Source organism: Emydura macquarii, unplaced genomic scaffold, assembly GCF_026122565.2.
Source record: "Emydura macquarii macquarii isolate MOO-44397 ecotype Brisbane River unplaced genomic scaffold, CSIRO-AGI_Emac_v2 contig_3114, whole genome shotgun sequence".
NCBI lineage: Eukaryota > Metazoa > Chordata > Testudines > Chelidae > Emydura > Emydura macquarii.
Genome location: NW_027133251.1, coordinates 560,544 through 580,100, shown reverse-complemented (window position 1 = coordinate 580,100; position 19,557 = coordinate 560,544). Strand labels below are relative to the sequence as shown.

General features: G+C 62.0%; 2 protein-coding genes across 2 annotated transcripts; one reads left to right on the top strand and one right to left on the bottom strand.

The window, feature by feature from the left end:
- Positions 1–228: 228 nt before the first annotated feature.
- GALT (galactose-1-phosphate uridylyltransferase) lies at positions 229–14,693 on the bottom strand. Its single transcript, XM_067530877.1, has 11 exons — positions 14,543–14,693; positions 12,230–12,399; positions 11,634–11,709; positions 11,226–11,274; positions 10,231–10,360; positions 9,082–9,138; positions 5,730–5,852; positions 5,202–5,334; positions 2,066–2,149; positions 1,131–1,285; positions 229–861 (listed from the first exon to the last, which is right to left on the bottom strand). Exons 1-11 carry the CDS (start codon positions 14,598–14,600, stop codon positions 796–798), a joined length of 1,101 nt encoding a protein of 366 aa, XP_067386978.1. The 5' UTR covers positions 14,601–14,693; the 3' UTR covers positions 229–795.
- Positions 14,694–14,885: 192 nt separating this feature from the next.
- Positions 14,886–19,427, top strand: LOC137141784 (sigma non-opioid intracellular receptor 1-like). Its single transcript, XM_067530870.1, has 4 exons — positions 14,886–15,095; positions 15,767–15,967; positions 17,650–17,742; positions 18,453–19,427. The coding sequence occupies exons 1-4, from the start codon at positions 14,948–14,950 to the stop codon at positions 18,677–18,679; spliced, it is 669 nt and encodes a 222-aa protein (XP_067386971.1). The 5' UTR covers positions 14,886–14,947; the 3' UTR covers positions 18,680–19,427.
- The last annotated feature ends 130 nt before the right edge of the window (positions 19,428–19,557 follow it).

Here is a 19,557-nt window from a genome sequence, read left to right as displayed (position 1 = left end):
GCTGGACCAGCGCTTCGAGCACCGGCCTCGGGAACTAGACGTGGATTTGCCCCATCCCTCACCCCGAGACATGGGGGAGTCGCTGCCGCCGCTCTGTGCCTCAGTTTCCCCAGCTAGATGGGTGGGGGATGGGGAAGATTTAACACACCGACATCTCTGGAGGGAGACACGTCCGGTGGCAATGCTACCAGTAATGGTGCGGGGGGGGCGGGGGGGGCATGAGCTGAGCAGCAGGGGCAGGCGAAAGGCCCAGCCTGTGGGCACGTCAGTGCCAGGGTGGGTCGTGGCACCGGTGCCAGAGGCAGAGCAATCGCACTAGAGCGTCCTTCACACCTCGCACGCGTGAGACGGCTCTGGGGGGCGCCGTGCCTGCTGGCTGCCTTCCCCACCGGCAAAGAGCCCCCGGACAGCCCCCGCCCCGCAGACCCAGATGCCCCGGGCCAGCGTATATCCACGCAGAGCCGCAGGAGTATCGGGGAATGACAGCGGCGGAGGTCCGGCCCCAGAGCTCCCAGCCAGCACCAGGCAGCAGAGCTTCGCTTTTAGGTTTTATTGAACGGAATGGAAAGCCAGGCGCCGAGAGGCGGCACCGCAGAGGGCGGCAGGCGGGAGAGCCACGGCCCCCAAAGCGGCCTGCCCGACCGTCTCCACCGTGCTCTGCCCACCAGGCCCTCCAGACAAGATCCCTCCAGCCTGTGTCCCACCGATCGGAAAAACAAAGCAACCAAGTCCCAGCGTGAGGCCAGCGGCCCCCCCTGCAGCGCACCGGCTCCCCTCCTCGGGCGAGGCAGCTTGTCACGCCACCTCCTGGGGCCTCGCCCTGTAATGCTCCCCGGGCAGATTCCTCAGCCGCTCGGCAGCCTGCGGGGAAGGAGAGCACGGGTGAAACCTCACGCGGGGAGCCAGGGGCCCCAGAGCCAGGAGAACCAGCACCGAGACGGCTGCTCCGAGACGACTGGACGTGCAGAGAAACCGGGGGGGGGGGGGTTGGCTCCTGCAGTTCATGGGGCACCCAACCCCACAGCCCGGCCCTTCCGGGGGGGCGTCAGCTCCCAGCCTGCAGCCCCTGCCTCCAGCGGAGCTTGCTCCTGAGAACACCGTGCCCCCGGGCCCGGGACGCATGCACTCACCTGCTCCGGCGTCAGGTCGCGCTGAGCCTGGGCCAGGAGCTCGTAGCCCACCAGGAACTTGCGGACGGTGGCCGAGCGGAGGAGGGGCGGGTAGAAGTGGGCGTGAAGCTGCCAGTGGCTACAGTCTGCTCCCAAGTGCGGCCCCGTGGGGGCACCTGCCAGACACAAGCCCGGGAATGAGCCCAGCTGCCGGCGGGTACCGGTCACAGAGCCAGGAGCCGCCGGGCGGCTCCCGGGCATACAGGACAGGGACCCCAGCACCACGCCGGGGGCCGGCCGGCATCAACAGCTGGGGTGCGGCTCAGTTGGGAAAAGCCACTGACAAATTTCTCCCCCAGGACCTCCCCAAAGTGAAATTGAAGGTTGAACCTGGTTTAACGGTCCCATGTGGGCAGAGGCCGTCATTAACCCGTTGCCCCCGTCTGACCCCTTCTATCCCCCCCCGACCTGTGTGAGTTTGGAGAACTTAACCAGGCGGGAGGCTGGTAATGGACCTAGACTACAGCTGGAGCCAGGCAGCCCCCGAAGCAGCCCCTCGATGAAGAGGGGCAGGACGAGCTTATGGGGCACAGGGGCGGAGAACGACCTGGGTTGGGAGCAGCCCTTTTCCTTCCACACATCGTCCCCGCCTGCCCCCGGTGCGCTGCTGGGGGGAGAGGTGAGCTCTCTAGGGAGAGGTGAGCTCAGTTCCCGAGCTTGAGACCCTGAGCCTCAGCTGGGGCTGCCCCCCCAGGGGCGGTTAACGCGGACGTGAGGAGTGGGGTGAGTCCGGTGTCCAGTGCGGACTGAGACTCCGCTCACGTGGCCCCTGAGCAGCCCCCGGGATGGGCTGGGGCTGGATTTGAACCGGTGACCCCCCCATGCCGGTCCCCTGAGCCGCCTCGTGCCCTTTAACTGGCCCACAGCTAGCCTCCCGGGGCCCCCAAGCCACTTACCATGCCAGCCCATGGAGTAGGGGAAGGAAACCTGAAAGAGGTTGTCGTACTTGACGAGGAGCCTTTTCATGATCGCCGCCAGACCTGCCACGCAAGGACGGAGAGCGGTCAGCCAGCCTCGCGCCAGCCTTGCCCAGGGGCCCATCTCTCTGCAGCGCCCTAAACCAACCCGCTCCCGAGCCCTCGGTCCGCATGGAGGTATTAACAGACAACAGGAGGGGCCTTGGCGCGGACCGGGAGGGGCAACGCTGACAGGGGAAAAGCACAAGAAACCCTTCCCTGGTCACAGCTGGGCATGGGAGAATCTCATTCCCCTCCCACGAAGCAGCACGGTGCCCTGGCAGGAGGCGGCCCTGACCTAACCAGCAAGGACCTTCTCTGCAGAGATCACCTTCCAAGCCAGAGCTCACATTGTCTGACCCCTCAGCCTGGGCGCGGCTATCCCGGGCAGGACCGGCCTGGCTCACAGCTCCTCAGTGAGCCACTACGGAAATGAGAACTTGAGGAGAGGTGCCTTGCCCTTATCGAACCCAGGGGGCGTTAACTCTGGAGCCTAGTGATGACCCAGTGGACACCAGAGCCATAACTATTTCACTGCTGATCAGAGCATGCAAGAAAGAGGCGGGACCATGTCGCTGATCAGTCTGATGCAGAGGGCACCTCATTCTGGCACTGTTTGAGAAGGGAACACTGCTTATCCTCCCTTCCCACTCACCAATCTAACCCTTGGTTCAACCTGCTCCAGCAGCCCTGCGGTGGAGCCCAAAGCATCTCCCGGCTCCGCACACTCACTCCTTGCACACTCACTCCTTCCTGAGGGCCTCTGTGACAGGGGAAGCTGCCGAGGTTAACCCCATGTTCACGGGGGCCAGGCAGTGTCCCTGCCCCCATCACAGTGCTTTCACAGATTGCAGGCCAGAAGGGACCATTGTGATCCTTTACTCTGACTCCTGGTATCACACAGGCCATGGGACTCTCCCACAATAATTCCTGGAGCAGACATTTTGGAAAGTATCGGATTTAAAAATGGTCAGTGATGGAGAATCCACCGTGACCTTGGTAAATTGCCCTGGTGGTTAATGACTCGCACTGTTAAAAACGTACGCCTTTATTTCTGCTCTGAATTTCCACTTCCAGCTATTGCATCAGGTTAGACCTTTCTCTGCTAAGACTGCAGAGCCCATTGCTAAATATTGCTTCCCCACGTGGGTTCTTACAGACTGTGAGCAAGTCACCCCTTAACCTTCCCTTTGGTAAGTGACATAGGCTGAGCTCCGTGAGTCTGTCTGTACGGCAGGTTTCTAAGCCTTTAATCATTTTCGTGGCTCTTCTCTGATCCCCCTCCAACTTACAGACATCCTTCTTGAAATCTGGGCTGCACAAACGGGCGTAGTATTCCCGCAGCGGTCACACCAGTGCCAAATACAGACATCAAATTACTTCTCTGCTCCTACTCGAGATTCCCATGTGTGCACCCCAGGACCACCCGGGTCCTTTTGGCCCCAGCGCTGCACTGGGAGCTCCTGTTCAGCTGATTACGACCCCATGACCCCCAAATCATTCAGCACCCCTGCTTCCCAAGACAGAGTCCCCCATCCTGCAGGCATGGCCAGCATTCCTTGTTCCTAGATGTATACATTGACATTTAGCCACATTAACCCTTACGCTGTTTGCTTGTGCCCAATTTCTCACGTGATCTGGATCACGCTGCATCTGTGACCCGTCCTCTGCATTATTTACCCCTCCCTCAGTGTTTGCATCCGCTGCAGCCTTCCCAAAGCCCCGGGAGATAGGAGGGAGTGTGTGTGCCTTGCAGACTTAATCCACCCGCCCTCAGCACAGATTCAGGCTCCCCCACCTCCGGGGCTAGTCGACTGACCATAGGGCCGGCAGGCAGGACGCCTGGGTTCTATTCCTGACTGTCCGGGAGTTGAGGGACACATCAGGCACCAGCCCAAGCCAGGATCAGGAAGCTTAACATGGGTGGCCCGGCACCCCGCAGGGACAAGCATGGGGGCTCAGCCCTCCAGCAGCCCCACCTCCCGAGCCTGGCTCAGCACAGAGCACCTGAGAAGTTCAATAACAAAGAGTTTCCCCCCCGCCCGATCGCTTGGGGTGGGCGCAGAGCCGGCACTGCAGCTCCGCCACACTCCAGAACCCCCCCTTCTGATGTCATGCCTTGCAAGAGAATGAAGGGAGACCGGGGGGCTGAGGAGCCTGCGCGCCAGCAGCAAGCGAAGTGGTGGGTGGAGCAAGGGAAGCAGAGGTCGGAAAAGCCGCTACGGGAGACAGGCGCGCGGCCTGCACGGCAAATCCAGCATTTCCCAGCAACCTTTAAAGCGACAGCCGCCTCCAAGGGAGGATGGGAGGGGACCGAAGCCGGCTCCTCTAGCGGCTGCCTTTGAGACTCTGGAGAACACAGTAACGCCCTGGCCCCCTGAGGAACAACCCGCTGCAGGCACGTCTGCCTGAGTCGGCAGACAGCCGGAACACTAGCTCTGAGATGCGCAAGCTGCCCCCACGCCTCTCAGTGGGCTGCGTTCTCGGACGCAGAACGACGCCAGGCTGCTTGCGAACCATTTCACTGCTGAGCGGAGCAGACAAGAACGGAGAGGGGCGTCTTGTGCAGATCTACGCAAAAACCCCTTCTCCTCCAGCCATCAAAAGCGGGCAGAGCTTGAGTGTAACAACGTTTTCCGAACCCCACAGCCGACCCCTGCATTGCATTTACAAACCCCGACACCTCACAGCTGCCTGCCAGGGAGGGCAGCATCATTACCCCTAGTCGACAGATGGGGAAACCGAGGCAGGAAGAACAAGAGTTCCTTGTCTGGTGTCAGAACTGCTTTGCGGCTGGTGAACAAAGGTTTTCAGTGAAGGACAGGCCAGTGGGCCAATCAGGGGGGGGCAGTTTAAGGTCCAAGCCCTGCCTCTCACCCCAGCTGTATGCTCAGCCTGGCAGGAGGGGGCGAGAGCAGCTGGCATAAGAGGCTGGACCCAGAACTCCCAGCGGAGGGGAGGGGCCCCGCTCCAGGCTCCTCCCCATCCTCCCTGGAGCAGGGGTGGGAGGCAGCAGAGCCTGCAGTAAGGGTGGAGGGGGGCATTTCCACCGGTGCCGGGGGGCCCAGCCACTTACTGTCTCTCTCGCCATCGCTGAGCTCCTGGAAGCGGCAGACGTGACGCCGGGGCAGGAGCAGGGTCTGGAAAGGCCACACAGCCCAGTAGGGGACCACCACCAGCCAGTCCTTGTTCTCCACCACCAGCCGCTCCTGCGGGAGCACAGCGCGCCGGGCTCAGGCGCATGCACTGCGGGGGGGAGGGATGCTAGCCCCGCCGACCCGGCCCAGATGCAGCGAAGCTGGGAGCAGGACCCAGGGCCGCGCCAAGGCCACGGGTCCCTGCCCCGCGAGCGACGGCAGATCTCCCTCGCGCAGCAGCAGGGGCAGGCGCTTGGTGCTTTCCGTGGGCCCCGCTGCAAGACGGCGATAGGGTCTCGCACGTGCCCAGAGCCCTCTGAGCCCCACCGCCGGGGGGGAAGATAATCTCAGGGGCAGGGGCCTTGCTTAAAAGGGGCCCAGACCTGGTCCCTGATCCCAGCAAAGCCACCTCCCCGCTGCCTCCCAGGTGAGCCCACGGCCGCCCCCGCCCGCCCGCATGCTGCTACCTTCCTCTGGGCCTCCAGCCGGGCGTACTCCAGCAGCATGGGCACGCTGCGCTCTTGGAGGTGCTGCCGCTGCGTCCGGTCCTCCAGCCGGGCTTCGTTGGGGAGGAAGTTACTGGCCCAGACCTGGGGGGGGGGGAAGTGCAGTCGCTGAAGGGGAGCGGCCCTGAGACGCTCCCCGGGGATGGCCTGTAGGGATGGGGGGGGGGGGAGCCCGCAGGACCCCAGCTGCAGTACCAGAGTGCCACCTGCCTGCCAGAACCGGGCTGAGCAGCTGGTGCCCTGCTATTTCCCTTCCCCCTCCCCGCGCTCACACGACCCCTCCCCGACGCTGTGATCTCCCTGCCCCCCATGGGCTGGCAGGCAGGGACGGGTGGGTCTCAGCAGGGCACTGAACCCAGCTCTGCCCCCACATCCCCGCCACCCCTGCCCCATTTCCAGGGCCTATCCCTGCCCCGGCCTCACAGCCAACAAGGGGGCCCAGTCAGCACAGGGCCCCGATGGTGGGCTCTGCAGGGTGGACACCTCCACAGCCTCAGACAGACACACAGCAGAGACCCACCCACCATCTCCTGCCCAGAAACCAGAATCAGATGTTGAGGCCACAGCAACCGCTGGGATCATCCGTTCAGCCCGTCTGCATAAGCCGGGCCAGAGAGCCCCACCCAGAGAGTCCCACACCCGGCCCGACGGCAGGCATCTGAGCACGTGTGGAGTTTTTAGAGAGAGACCCCTGGTCTCCATTGGAAGGACCCTCCCGTCTGTAAGGGAGCCGGTCTGGCGGCTAGCCACCCTCCCGGTAAGAGATCGGCGCCTTGTTTCCAGTTTGTACGCCCGGCCTCCGCTTGTTCTGCCCCTGACTCGCAGAGAAAAGGGTGCTTGGCTATAAGAAATCTCGTAGACCATGAGCCAGCCAGCCCTTAACCTTCCCTTCGATAAGACAGAGCGTTGCAGGTCTCTCACTGTCACCTTCTCTCCACTGCCACGGGCCAGACACCCGCCGTTCCTGGCTATTTACGTGACAGCCGCTCCCACAACTGTCACGTGGCCAAGCCTGGCTGACTCGGTCTGCCCCCTGGATTGATGGCTGCTTGTCGCTATCTTCTGGGTAAGGAGAAGCCCAGCCCCAAGCAAAGTCAGGCTCTGGTCCCCTCCCCACAGAGTGCCCCTCCTTCCAGCGTCTCCCCTCTCGGAGGACCAGGGATCGGTGAGCCAGCTGCTCAGCCCTGCCCAGCCTCTTGGATCAGGCGGCTCTTGCTCCGGTGGAAGCAGAAAAGCTGTCCCTGTTCCGTGCCCCTTTCTATACCGGGTGCCCACCTCCTGTACTATCACGGGGGGCCGACACCCACCCATGCTTAACTGCAGCTGGCCAGCGGTGGCGACGCTGGGGAGCACCGCAGCAGCCAGCTTGGTCCCGGCTTTGAGGGGCTCCCGGGGGGATTTTTATCTACACAACGGGGCTCTGGATGGGATCTTTCGAGGCCGTTTGCCAGGCTTGGCTGCAGGGGACTTCGGGCACCGGGAAGCAGATTACGGCAGACCCTACAGCGGTTCTAGTGGGTATCACCCTTCCTCACGGGGAGACTCCACCGGCTCCCTGGGCAGGCGTAGATGACCCAGCCCCTACCCTAGGAGAGTAGTCAGGGTGGACTTCCAGAAATCTCTCCCCACACAGCTAGCGCGGGGCTGGGTTCCCAGCTGCCCTCTGCGCACAGCATGGAAACAGCTCCAGGGGGAGGGCCGAGATGGAAGGCAGCACCCAGTGGGCCCTCCGGGGTGAGGGACAGTCCCATGGAAGCGGCAGGAGGCAGGGGAAGCCCGCCCTGCCCCTGCAATAGCCTGGCAGAGCCGCGCTGAGGGCCCACTCTAGCCAGAGGGACAGCTTTGGATGCTAACGAGCCTTTTGCTCTCAGCTCTGTCCCAAGAACGGTCGCCCCAGCAACGCTCTGGGAGCACCAGGCAGGATCGCCTAAAGTGATCCCCTTTTAAAATGCTAACAAGCGGCCAGCACGGTCGTCCCTCCAGCCTCCACCGTCTCCCCGCGCACCCTGCCGCGGGACAAGGGGGAAGGGATGGAGACGGATCTCTGAGAAAGCAGTGCCTGGGAGAAGAAGCCATTTGCAGGTTTATGCTGCCCCCTGATGGTGAAATTTTACAAGGGATCTTGGTCTCCCTTCCCTTTGCCTTCCAAAAAGTGTGCTGTCAGGCCGTGATCCTGCGCACGTCCAGGGTTTTCTTATCGCAGGGCCCCTCACAGTGGCAATGAAATGATACGAACTCCTTTCTAGTTACCACTCAGCCTGACGGCCTCCCGACACAAAACAGGGAGAACCGCCGTGTTTTGGAGGAGGGGAACATAGCACAGGTACAGGGCCAGATCTTCAGCTGGCCTGAGGAGGTCTGACCCTTCGAAGTCAAGGAAGCTAAGTCAAGAGCTACACTGGGTAGGGATCAGCCCACACAAACAGTTACCTGGGCATCCAGAGAGCTCAGGAAGAAAAAAATGGGAAGGTGCATTTATGGGCGACCCAATCTTAGTAACTGGGAGTCCATGAAGCGAGTCCAGTATCAGAAGGTACACTGCCAGGGTTGTACAAGGCAGATAAGGGCAATCCCTCGGCTGGGCTATCAGCACCCGAGACCTCGGAGGCTGAGGGAATCCCGAGTCTGGTTCACTTTGCACTGGTGACGCTGGCCCTTTCCTTCTTGCCCCACCCTGGGTTTGGACAATGAGGCTACGCTGGTCAGTTTCACCGCCAGGGCTGTGTTGAACTAGTTCAGCCTGTCACCTCCCGGCCTCAGGGGGAAACAGGGGCAGAAGCAAAACTTAGTCAGGCAAGCGACCCTGCAAAACGGCGCCACCTGACTCAGCGATCGGCCCATCAGCCCACGCAAGAGGCAGGTCCCTGGCCAGAGGAGCTGCAATCAGATACAGGGGTGAGCATCCCCGGGTCAAGCCCCCACCAGTCCAACTGCAGGATCGGGGCCCCTAGAGGACAACCTGACTGGCAGGTGAGAACCAAACAGACATACGGCTTCAGGGTTAGGATTCAGACCCCGTGGCTAGACCTGCCTTGCTGTCCGGGCAGCTCAGATGTCAAGAGGGAGCGTTTTAAGCACTCACTTGTTGAAGGAGACACTGCGGGAGCGATCTGAACATTGCACAGCTGGGGACTCAGCCAACATGGTTCAGGAGTGTTGCTTTGCAGAGAAGATCTAGGGAGGCGCAAGAGGGTGCTGGGATGCCCCACACCCTCCGCACAACAGATCCAGCAGCCATCCTGTCCCCATAACAGAACCTTCCCTCCCCCACCCATGGCATTGTCCCCAGGGCACAAGCAGCTGGCTCCCTTACCTGGCAGTGAGGGTGAGGGTTGGAGCAGCCCATCATGGCCCCTTTGTTCTCAAATATCTGCAGAGAGAAGGGAAATGAAGCTCTCGGGGCTATTCTAATGTCAGCTGGTGGCACAGCCTAGTGGTTGGAGCAACCCGACGGAGCATCTGGACTCCTTGATTCTATTCCCTTCTCTGCCACTGAATGGCCTTGGCAAGTGGCTGCCACGCTCTGTGCCTCAGTTTCCCCATCAATCCCTTGGGGGGGTGATACTGACCGGCCTCTGGGCGGAGCAGTTCAATACACAGATGCTAGCCAGACCCCGGGAGGACAGGGATGGAGGCCAGCCAAGCCCAATGGGTGTACTTTCGAACCCTTTTTTAGCTCTAAATCAGACCCTCCCACACAGGCAGAGGAAGGTTCTCTCTCGTTTGACCCATGACGTGCACATGGCCAGTGGAGAGGGGGCCCCCCCGAGTGCTTCTCTGCAGCCCAAGACACTGTTCTCGCAGCACGGGGAAAGCAACAGGCTGTGGGCACGGGAGTGGCCTGGAGGAAGGCGGGTATGGCACAACATCCAGACAGCAGCAGCACGCTTGCTGGGATATAAAGCTGGCGATGTCGCTGATGCTCTGCCCAGCACAGACCGTTGGGGGCAGATGGGGAAAGGCAGGAGCAGGAGAAGGTCATAAAACGCCTACACAATTCAACGCCTACGCTTCAAGGCAAGTCAGGGATAGTCCCCCAATTTTACAGGTAAGGAAACTGAGGCATGGAGTGGTCAGACAGGTGAGCCCGTAGACTAGAGCCCAGGGATCCTGGCTCCCAAGTGCTCTGCTCTCAGTAGCAGAGCGCACGCAGCGGCAGCGGCGCCCCCCTCCACTGGGATACGTTGGAGGCAAGGCATTCAGAAACAAGCCCCCGGCCGCAGGGGGAGAGCACTGAACGCCCCTCAGAGAGATGCACATCCGGGCCCGTCACAGCCTGCGGCACAGCTGTGAGACGCCGCCAGCCGCCTGATCCTGCCACGCCTGTGTGCGTGCCAGGCAGAGCCAGGGGAGGGTGGCCATGGAGCTGCACACCCCTCACCCGCCCCTAGAGGGTACAATGCATCCATGGGGGGGCTGCCCCGGCAGGGCCTTGCAGACCAGGAGTGGGGGGGGCACTAACCTGTACCCAGGGATAGGAGGAGCCCAGCTCCACCATGAGCTCCGCCCACTTGTCAATCACGGCCCGGATCTCGGCCAGCGACATGAGCGGCAGCGTCAGGTCAGACCAAGGATGGAAGCACATCACCTTGCTGAGAGACAGGAGGGGGAGACGGCTGTGAGCACAGGCCCAGGGCCAGGGATCTGCCCGCATCCAGCCCCCCAGACCAGATGCAGGGCACTGACCCAGCACCCCACTCCCAGGAGTGAGAACCAGAGAGCCCGTAGCCCCCTGCCCCCGGCAGACTCAGCAGAACAGGCCACAGAGACTGAGTTCCCTTCCCCCCTCCCGGGATGGCCCCACCTATGCCAGTGGGTCTGAACCAAGGCGATGGAGACGCTGGGTTATTTGCCAGCGTTTCTATGGGGCTCCCCTCTCCCCCAGCAAGCTTGAATGAGCTCAGTCACACAAGCCCACGATCCTCCCCACCGCCCAGGCAGCAGGGAAGACAGTGGCCCTGCCCCTCTTTCACAGGGCCCAGGGAGGGGAAGGGACCTGCCCAGGGTCACCGCAGGGGGGCGGCAGAGCCAGGGCTAGAACCTGGGAGACAGTGAAGGGCCGCGGGAGCATAGAAAATTGCTCCCAAACTGCTGCGTTTAACCCCCCAGCACAGAGCCGCCGGGCGAGTCTCCTGCCAGGAGCCACCTGGAGGGGAGAGCGGCCAGGAGCCGGCTCCGGGAGGGGAACCAAAGCCAAAAGCGAGAAAAGCATCCAGACAGAACCACCACCCAGCCCCTCCGCAAGAGTCCCGAGGCCACGTACTGTGCGCCGTCCTTTCACATCTGTAGCAGGGGGCCGGGCAAGACGGGGGCCGGGCAAGGGGCTAGCTAGAAACCCTACAGAACTGCAGGGCCCCTGAGATAATGCTGCTGCCTCCAGCGCCGCCTTCAGCGTTAGGCCCCCGGAGGGGTGCAGGGCCTCAGCCAAGGCCTTTAAAGGGGGGAGGCTTTATTTACCAAACTCCTCGGGCGGAGGCTGCTCGGAACAAGGGGTGATCGCAGGCATCTGGGGAAGGCGAGAGAGAGGAATGAGCAACCGAGGGATGGCGAAAGGGAACAGCGCGGGTCAGGGATGAGCCGCACGAGCTGGAGCCTAGCGCAGCGCCAACGTCACCAGCTCTGCCGCTGCCCGTCAATCCCGGCCCGCAGCCTCTCCTGCGATGGCAGCTCTGAGACCCCTCTCACACACGGCTCTGCCTCTGTCCCTCACTCCCCACCAGCAGCTCCGGCCCCGGGGGCCCCAGACCCAGTCAATCACACCAGCAACATTTCTTGGCCAGGGCTTGGCAGGAGACCAAGCCCAGTGTCAGCTCCTCTGGCAGAGGCTGGGGTCTCGGGGCAGGCGAGCGCCGCAGGGGACGTTACCAGGTTCCAGGGCATCCGGCTGCAGCGCTGGGAAGTCGTTCTCGAAGACAAACGTGCTCGTGTACTGTGGATTCACCTTCACCAAGAGAATGAGAAGCAGGTTAAAGGGGCAGGATCCCCGGGGCCCATGAGAGGAGGCAGCCAGGAGCCCCCAAGTCTGCACCCCACCTGCGCTACGAGCATCCTAACCCACAAGTCTGGCATACCCACCAGCTCACAGGCATGGAGCTCGTCCTGCCGGGGTCCACTCCCATGAACCCAGGAGCAGAGGCACTGAGCTCAGCGGTGGGCCTGGCCCCCATGGAGAAATGGGGTGACTGGCTTTCCCCAGCTCCCCAGGGCAGCCCAGAGGACTCCGGAGATCAGCACTGAATGACACACTAGAGGAAGAGAAGCCCACGGCCGGCTGGGTTGCAGTCCCAGCTCTGCCCCACATTTTCTGCCTGACCTCGGACAAGCCACTCCTGCTCCCTGCCCCCACCTGGAAGGCAGGGCGAGCGATGCCCTTCTCCTGCACACAGCCATTGGTGTTTGCTTGCCGTGAGGTACCCCCGGGCCAAGCTCCGCTCCCCCCCACACCTCCCCGGGTGCAGTACCTCCCCGTTGGCTCGTGTTGCACCAGGGCAGAGCGGGTTGGACAGGTCACAGCGCGGGACCTCCTCTGGCGGGGGTTTCTCCACCTGCCCCTGCCAGGGGCGCCTCATCCGGTGGGCAGACACCAGCACCCAGTCATCCCGCAGGGGGTTGTAGCGGATGTGCTGGTGCTCTGGGGGAGGAAGGGAACAGAGACGTGACCGTGGCAGAACCTGCCTGGGCTGGGAAATGCTCTTCTAAGGGGCCATCGCCTCCACCCAGAAACACCTGCAGCTAAAATAACTGATCTGTATACTGCAGCTAGGCCGAACATCCCCAGACACCGATCCAGCCCCCTGGGGAGCCCCGGCTGCGCTGACTGGCTAGCACGCCCCACTGCCGAGCCAAGGATAGCTGGGTTCTCCTCCTTTGCCATGGATTCGCCAAGTAACCCAGGGCCTAAAATATTTGCCAGGCACGAACCTGCTAGCCAGAGGACTGAACTTACCAGCCAGATGCAGAAGGGGCTCGAGGGTAACACCTGGCTCAGAAGCCCAGCTACCTGCTACCTCCAGCTGCTGGGAAGAGGCAGCGCTCTGGGATTCCTGGCCCCAGATGCTGCCGGCTTCCACTGCCTCTGATCAGTCCAAAGCCACCGCAGCCTCACCCACCCCTCGCCCGTCCCCATTCTCCTGCAAAGCATGCGGGGGCCGAAGCTGGGTGATCCTGGATAGGTTTCCAGATCCTCCTCCCTGCCAACTGTCCCAGCACGGCTCTCTTAGAGCTCTCTCCAGCAGCAGAAAGAGCGGGATGTAATTGCTGGCGTCACCACGGTCCACAGCGCTCTGAACTGTTTCCTTGCCAGCGCCGCCAGCAATTTAAGAACATGAGAACGGCCACACTGGGTCAGGCCAATGGTCCATCTCGCCCAGTGTCCTGTCTGCTGACAGTGGCCAAGGCCAAGTGCTTCAGAGGGAATGAACAGAACAGGTCATCCTAGAAGATGAGGGATGGAAGGGACCTCTGGAGGTCATCTGGTCCAACTCCCTGCTCAAAGCAGGACCAACCCCAACTAAATCATCCCAGACAGGGCATCAAGTGATCCATTCTGTTGGCCATTCCCAGTCTCTGGCACACAGCAATCCCTGCCCATCCTGGCCAATAGCCATTGATGGACCTGTCCTCCATGAACTTATCGAGTTCTTTTTTGAACCCCGTTATAGTCTCGGCCTTCCCCACATCCTCTGGCAAGGAGTTCCACAGGTTGACCGTGCGTTGTGTGAAGAAATACCTCCTTTTGTTCGTTTTAAACCCGCTTGCCCGTTCATTTCATTTGGCGACCCCCTAGTTCTTCACATTCATTTCCTTCCAAGCCTGGCCATGTTTGGGTCTAAAAGCCCCAGCTCCCGGAGTCAGGTGAGAACACCAGACCCTCACAGCTTTCATTTAGGGAAACACCAAGGAAGGTTCTAGTCTCCCAGCTGCGGAAAAATACCTCGCTCTGTGACACACCCTGCACAGTTTGAAATCCGGAAAGAACCGACAATGTATTAGTGCTAAGATCTCATGATTTTGGGAGCTTGATTCGTGAAGGTCTGGGGCTAGCAGTGCAGCAAACAACTGCAACAGCAATAGCCAGAGCCTGGCTAATTCCACTCTGCTGCTGCAGCCGCCAGGGTGCTGGAGGGAAATGGCTGGTCTGTAGATGGCCCCAGGCAGGGGAGTGGGGTGGAGGGAGGGTGGGTCTCTTGGCAAGCCTGGAAGCTGTCTCCCAACCCCCACCGCCTTTGGAGAGACCTCAGCCCTGGTAGTCCCACAGCCCCCTCCGCTCCACACACAGCCTCTCCTGTTTTAACAGGGGGATAAAATCCTTCCCCACGGCTGCTGCTGAGAAAGGCAGGTCAGGGAGCAAGAGTAGAAAGACACGGCGGAGGCTGGAGGAGGGGGGACACCAGGAGCTGGGAGGATGGGCGTGTCAGCACTGGGGGGCATGGTGGTGCTGGGGGGGGGATGGGTTGGAGATGCAGCGCCAGGCACGCGAGAGCCAGTGCTGGAGGAAGGGGGTGCCAGGCCCAGGGGAGCTCGGGGCTGGGGTGTTGGGGGGTGCTGCAGGGGGGACGGGGTGCTAGGGGCACTGCAGGAAGGCGCTGGGGTGCCAGACAGCGGGCAGCACAGGGGAGCGCGGGGCTGGGGTGTTGGGGGGTGCTGCAGGGGTGCTAGGGGCTGGGGGGCCGGACGCAGGGGGCAGCAATGCAGGGGCTATCGGGCAGCGAGGAGGCGATGCTGGAGGAGGAGGGGGGCTGGGGGCGCTGTGGGGGGGGGGATCTCCCTCCTACCGCTGGGCTGGAAGGACGCGGCCGCCGGCCCCGAACCCGCGGCCCCCGAACGTTCCATCCGGCCCGCGCCAGCCAGCCGCCGCCGCTCGCTCCTTGCCCGCCGTCAGCTGACCCGCCCGCCGCGCCGCGCCGCAGTGTCACGTGACCCGCAGTGAAGGGGGCGGGGACAGGCGCCGCAGGTTCCTCGCCAGGGCGGCCCCTCCTCCCCCCACCCATTGACCCAGTGACCGAGCGCGTCGGAGAGCCCCGCCCCCCTCCCTCCCGTGTCGCTCCGCGGGCTGCGATTGGCCGGCGGCCGGGACTCCCGGGTCTCCGCGCGCTCCCATTGGCTGGCCGCGGAGTGGGCGGGTCCCTTTCGCCCTGGCGCGGCTCGGCTCGGCTCGGCACGGCACGGCGCGCTGCGGGATGTGGGTGCCGGGGCCGCGGGCGCTGCGGGCCGGGCTGGCGCTGCTGGTCCTGGCCCTGCTGGCCCAGGGGCTGCGGAGCTGGCTCGGCTCCCGCCGCTACGAGTTCCAGCCGCAGGAGATCGCGGAGCTGGCCCGGCAGCACGCGGGTGAGTCCGGCCCGGGACCCCAGCCGCAGCCGGCCCGGGCCTGGGGGGCGGGCTCCGGGGAGGGACCCGTGGGGCGGGGGGGATCCGGGGCTCAGTGCGCATCGCCGGCCCGGGGAGTCGCGGCTGCACCGATCCGTGCCGGCTGCCCACTTGCTTGGCGGGCGCGACGCCGCAGCCCAACCCGGTGGAGCCGGGAGGGACGTCGCCTGGGTGTTGCCCCTGCTGGAGATCCGGGCCGCCGCGGGGCTGGGCAGGGCAGGGCACCGGGGCCGCCGCCAGCCTCTGCAGCTCGCTGTCTGGGAGAACGGCGCCTCCCGGGGACCTGGGCTCGTGGAGCGAAATCAGCCACCCGCAGGAGATCCGCAACCCACAAAACCCCCTGTAGCGACAAGATCTGTGGAAGGCAGATCGCTCCCTAGGGGAGAGCCGGGAGCCCCTTTGCTTGGGAGGCTTAATCCCAAACCTGGGGGGAAGTTACAGAGAACAGATGTGGAAGAGCAGGGAGCCTGTTAGATCCCATCTCTAACGTCTGATTCCCAGAATACAGCCCCGGTCCCCATTCTAGGCTCGGTGGCTTGTACGGGTGGGAACTAAGAAGGCGGCAGGGACATGGGTCGGGCCGTGGGCCTCCTGCTTGGGGATGACTTTTCCCCGGTTTGTTGGTGCTGCAGGCTTGGACCATGAGCTGGCCTTCTCCAAGATCATTGTGGAGCTGCGGAAGAAGCATCCAGGCCACATCCTGCCGGACGAGGATCTGCAGTGGGTGTATATCAACGCGGGTGGGTGGATGGGCTCCAGGTGCCTGCTGCACGCCTCGCTCACCGAGTCCGTGCTGCTCTTCGGGACGGCCATCGACACGGGGGGCCACTCGGGTAAGCAGGGCTCAGGCAGATACATTCCAGCAGAGAGGCTGGGGTTGGGGGGCTGCTGCTGGGTAGCCCAGTGCTTGGAGCTCACTTTGACCTCCAATCTGGTGTCTTGCACCCCAGCTGACAGTGCCCTGGGCATGACACTAGCGCTGCAGTCTGGGGGCTTGGATGCCCGGCTCGCTCAGGATGGAGGCAGGGCCTTTCTCACAGGGTGTAGAGGAAGAGATCAAGGCTGGAAAATCTCATCCCACCCTGCAAACATTGGGGTGGAAGGAAGATGCAGCCTTCATGTCCTTTGCTGTCCAGGGTAGAGGTTGAGCCACTTTCGCAATGTGTGCAGATCACACGTGCTTCCAGCCCCAGGAACTTGGCCGTGGGTCAGGGACTCTGTGGCTCCCTGCATTCAGGTGCTGCGCCTGTTGCTTTACTGACTGAGGGACCTTGGCTCCAGTGCTTAGTGGGTGGAGAGGCACTTACCCATGGCCACGTTTCTCTGCCTTTTAACAGCTTTTACATTGAAACCACCGTGGCCTTTTCCTCCACTGTGTCGCCCAAACACGCCTTTGCCCTGCAGCCTGCCTGGCCAGAGGAATCCCAGAGATGGCCCCGGGCTCCAGAGCCGGGGCGGGATTGCTCCCTGCAGTGTGCTCCCATGAGCCGCTTCTGGTCTGATTATAAGTGACTGAAGCAAATGGCTTCATCTGATTCCATTTAGATCTTTGTCCTACCCCTGATAATCCTGCTTCCTCCATGGGGCTTGTCCCCATCAGGCGCTTGTAGATGCCTGTGGTGCCTTCTCTTCTCTCCCCTGCCAGCTGTGGTCTGGCTGAGCCAAACAAACGTAGCCCTTCCGATCGTCCCTCTTCAGTTCGTAGCTTCCCAGCACAGCCTGTCTGCTAGGAGGAGCGTCTCTGCCTCGTGATCCCTCTTTGTTGCATCTTCAGAGGGGTGGCTGCGCATCCAGGATCCCCCAGCCCAGGAATGCTGTGTAAACACTTGGTATTTATCCCCTTCCAGAAAGAGAGACCCAGTTGAGGCCTTAAGGGGGAGCCTGTCTTGTGTCTGATTACTCTCCTCCCTGTGGGTAGTTGCCTCCAGGATAAGTTGTTAGCTGCTCATCGGGGGAATGGCAGGTGTCTGGCACAGGAGAGCTGCAGGTCCCACACAGGTCGTGCTGAGATGTGCTCAGATCCTCGCCTTCCCATCTCGCTGTGCTTTTCACCTCCGTTACAGAGGGGTTTGTGGAGCTGCCATCTCAGCAGTACCTACAGCCAGCAGCCCAGCGCGCTTCGTTCTTTACAGCCCAGCCTCCCTGCTTGCAAACAGTGGTGGTTGGTGAGGGCTTGACTGCTGAGCTCTGAAATCGAGGGGGAGCTACAGAGGGTAGGAAATGCTTGGGATGGGAACGATGTAGGTTGGGATCTCTGGGCTTGCCAGGAATAGGAGCACACCAATTCCCCGCAGAACAAGCAAGTCCAGATGTGTGACAAGCTGCCGCACCTGGTCTTGGCTTCTGGTCTAGCAGGGATCTTTGTGCAAGACGGCAACTCGCAATTCTAGGCACTTGGACGAGCATGAACCGCCACTCCCTTCCCATAGAAGTGTCTGGGCTTGTTCTGGGACAGCTGATCTAACCCACACAGCAGCCTGCAGTGCCCAGATTTCACGCTGTCTGCCTCTCACAGGTCGGTACTGGGCCGACATTTCCGACACCATCATCTCGGGGACCTTCACGCAGTGGAAGGAGGGGACGACCAGAAGTGAAATCTATTACCCAGGTGCGTGTGGCACTGTCAGCGCGAACCCCACCCACTCACGCTCGGAGCTGTCCTCTGTCTCGCTGCCTTTGCGGTATCAGTCACTTGGGCCTTTCATGTAGTGATTTGAGCAAGTAAAACTAGAGCTCCCCCAGCGTAATCCTCGCAGCCCCCCAAGACCCGGGGAAACAGCCTGTCCTGGGGACAGTGTATTAGCCTGCAGAACGCCATGCCTCTAGATCTCATGGAGGCCAGGTTGAGCAGGACTCAAAGCTGATACCCTGACTGGGTGAGGAGCACATCTCGACTCCCATAAGGTAGGATTAAAGAAAAAGGGGAGGGTTATAAAGCCTCCTGGTTCAGGGCAGCAGCCAGCCCAGAGTGTCAGGAGGAAACTGCCCGGGTGGGAAGGCTGTTCCATAATTCTCCTTTCGGGGGCATCCTTGCATCTTTCTTGGTAGCAGTTGGTACCGAGCACTGTCAGGGGCAGACTTCTGGACTAGCTGCTCCTCCCTCCGATCTGGCAGGTCTCCAGTGTGGTGCTGAGCACCCCCAATTCCCCTTATCCCGGGCTGCGAGTGGAGGGTGCTGAGCACACTGTAGAATCAGGCCCACAGAGAGCTCTGTGTGCTGTCTCTGGAGACATACCGGGAGCAGCGCTCTGGAACCGGTTTTGTCCCAGGGTTCAGAATAACAGCCAGTGCTGTGTGTGTTTGTCCGTCTGCCTGCAGGGGACACCATCGTGCACCAGGCCGGAGAGGCCACGGCTGTGCAGTGGAGTGCCGGCACCTGGATGGTGGAGTACGGCCGTGGCTTCATCCCCTCCACGCTCATGTTCGCCTTGGCTGACACCATCTTCAGCACTCAGGACTTCCTCACCCTCTTCTACACCCTCCGGGTTTATGCCAAAGGCCTGCTCCTGGAAGCCTGTGCCTATTTCACCCACCTGGCCCAGTGAGACCCCTTCCCCACACACCAGCACGGCCTCAGTGGAAAGGGTGCCCCTTTCCCATCCCCCCTACCTCCTGCAGACTGTACTAGACAGGCTGTGGGCAAGAGCCCCTCTGACCCCCACGCCTGCGTGCCAGGTAGGCTGACCGTTAGCCATCTCGTCCGCCTGCCGCAGCGAGCACTCAGCCGGGGGAGAAACAGGCTGTGACGGGGTAATCGATAAACCCACACCACTCGTTTTTAACATCCAAATGTTGTTCTATATTTCTGTAAATAGACTGCAGCGCCTGCCGAGCTGCCCCCGTGTCTGTGTGTGTCCATGTCCTTTATCTGCAGCTGGCCACCCCGGTGACAGACCCATGGCTCTGCAGCCGGCTGACCTCGGGGAGGGAAATGGGGCCGAGCGGGTTAGAGCCGGACTGGGGCTGGGAGCCAGGCCTCCTGGGCTGTATCCCCGGCTCTAGGAGGGGAAGAGGGTTGTGGGGCTGGGAGCCAGGACTGCTGGGTTCTTTTCTATTCTGTGCTCTGCCCCAGATTTTCAGCATGACTGAGGACAAGACACTCTCGCTCTTCGCCCTCAGCTGTTAAGTGGGGCTAGTGATACCCTTCTCCTGCGCACGCACAGGGCTCTATTCATTGGTGTTTGCTTGTTGGGAGGTACCCGGGGACCCAGATCTGCTTCCCCACTGCCCCGGTTGGTTCACATTAACTCCAGGGCACAGCAGGCTGGACAGGGCACAGCCCCGGACGTCCTCTTGTGGGGAATGGGGGCGTTTCCACCTGCCCCTGCCAGGGGTGCCTCATCCGGTGGGCAGACACCAGCCCCCCGTCATCCCACAGGCACTGGGCTGGGGTGCCGGGGGTCGCTGGGGAGGGGTGGGTGCT

Excerpts from the sequence above, each read along its gene's own strand:
- LOC137141784 (XM_067530870.1), top strand. The coding sequence starts at position 14,948 with ATGTGGGTGCCGGGGCCGCGGGCGCTGCGGGCCGGGCTGGCGCTGCTG. Across the intron at positions 15,968-17,649 it reads CGACACGGGGGGCCACTCGG|GTCGGTACTGGGCCGACATT; the intron begins GTAAGCAGGGCT and ends TGCCTCTCACAG. Across the intron at positions 17,743-18,452 it reads AAGTGAAATCTATTACCCAG|GGGACACCATCGTGCACCAG; the intron begins GTGCGTGTGGCA and ends GTCTGCCTGCAG.
- GALT (XM_067530877.1), bottom strand. The coding sequence starts at position 14,600 with ATGGAACGTTCGGGGGCCGCGGGTTCGGGGCCGGCGGCCGCGTCCTTC. Across the intron at positions 11,710-12,229 it reads CAACACGAGCCAACGGGGAG|GTGAATCCACAGTACACGAG; the intron begins GTACTGCACCCG and ends CTCTTGGTGAAG. Across the intron at positions 10,361-11,225 it reads GCCTCCGCCCGAGGAGTTTG|CAAGGTGATGTGCTTCCATC; the intron begins GTAAATAAAGCC and ends CCTGTCTCTCAG.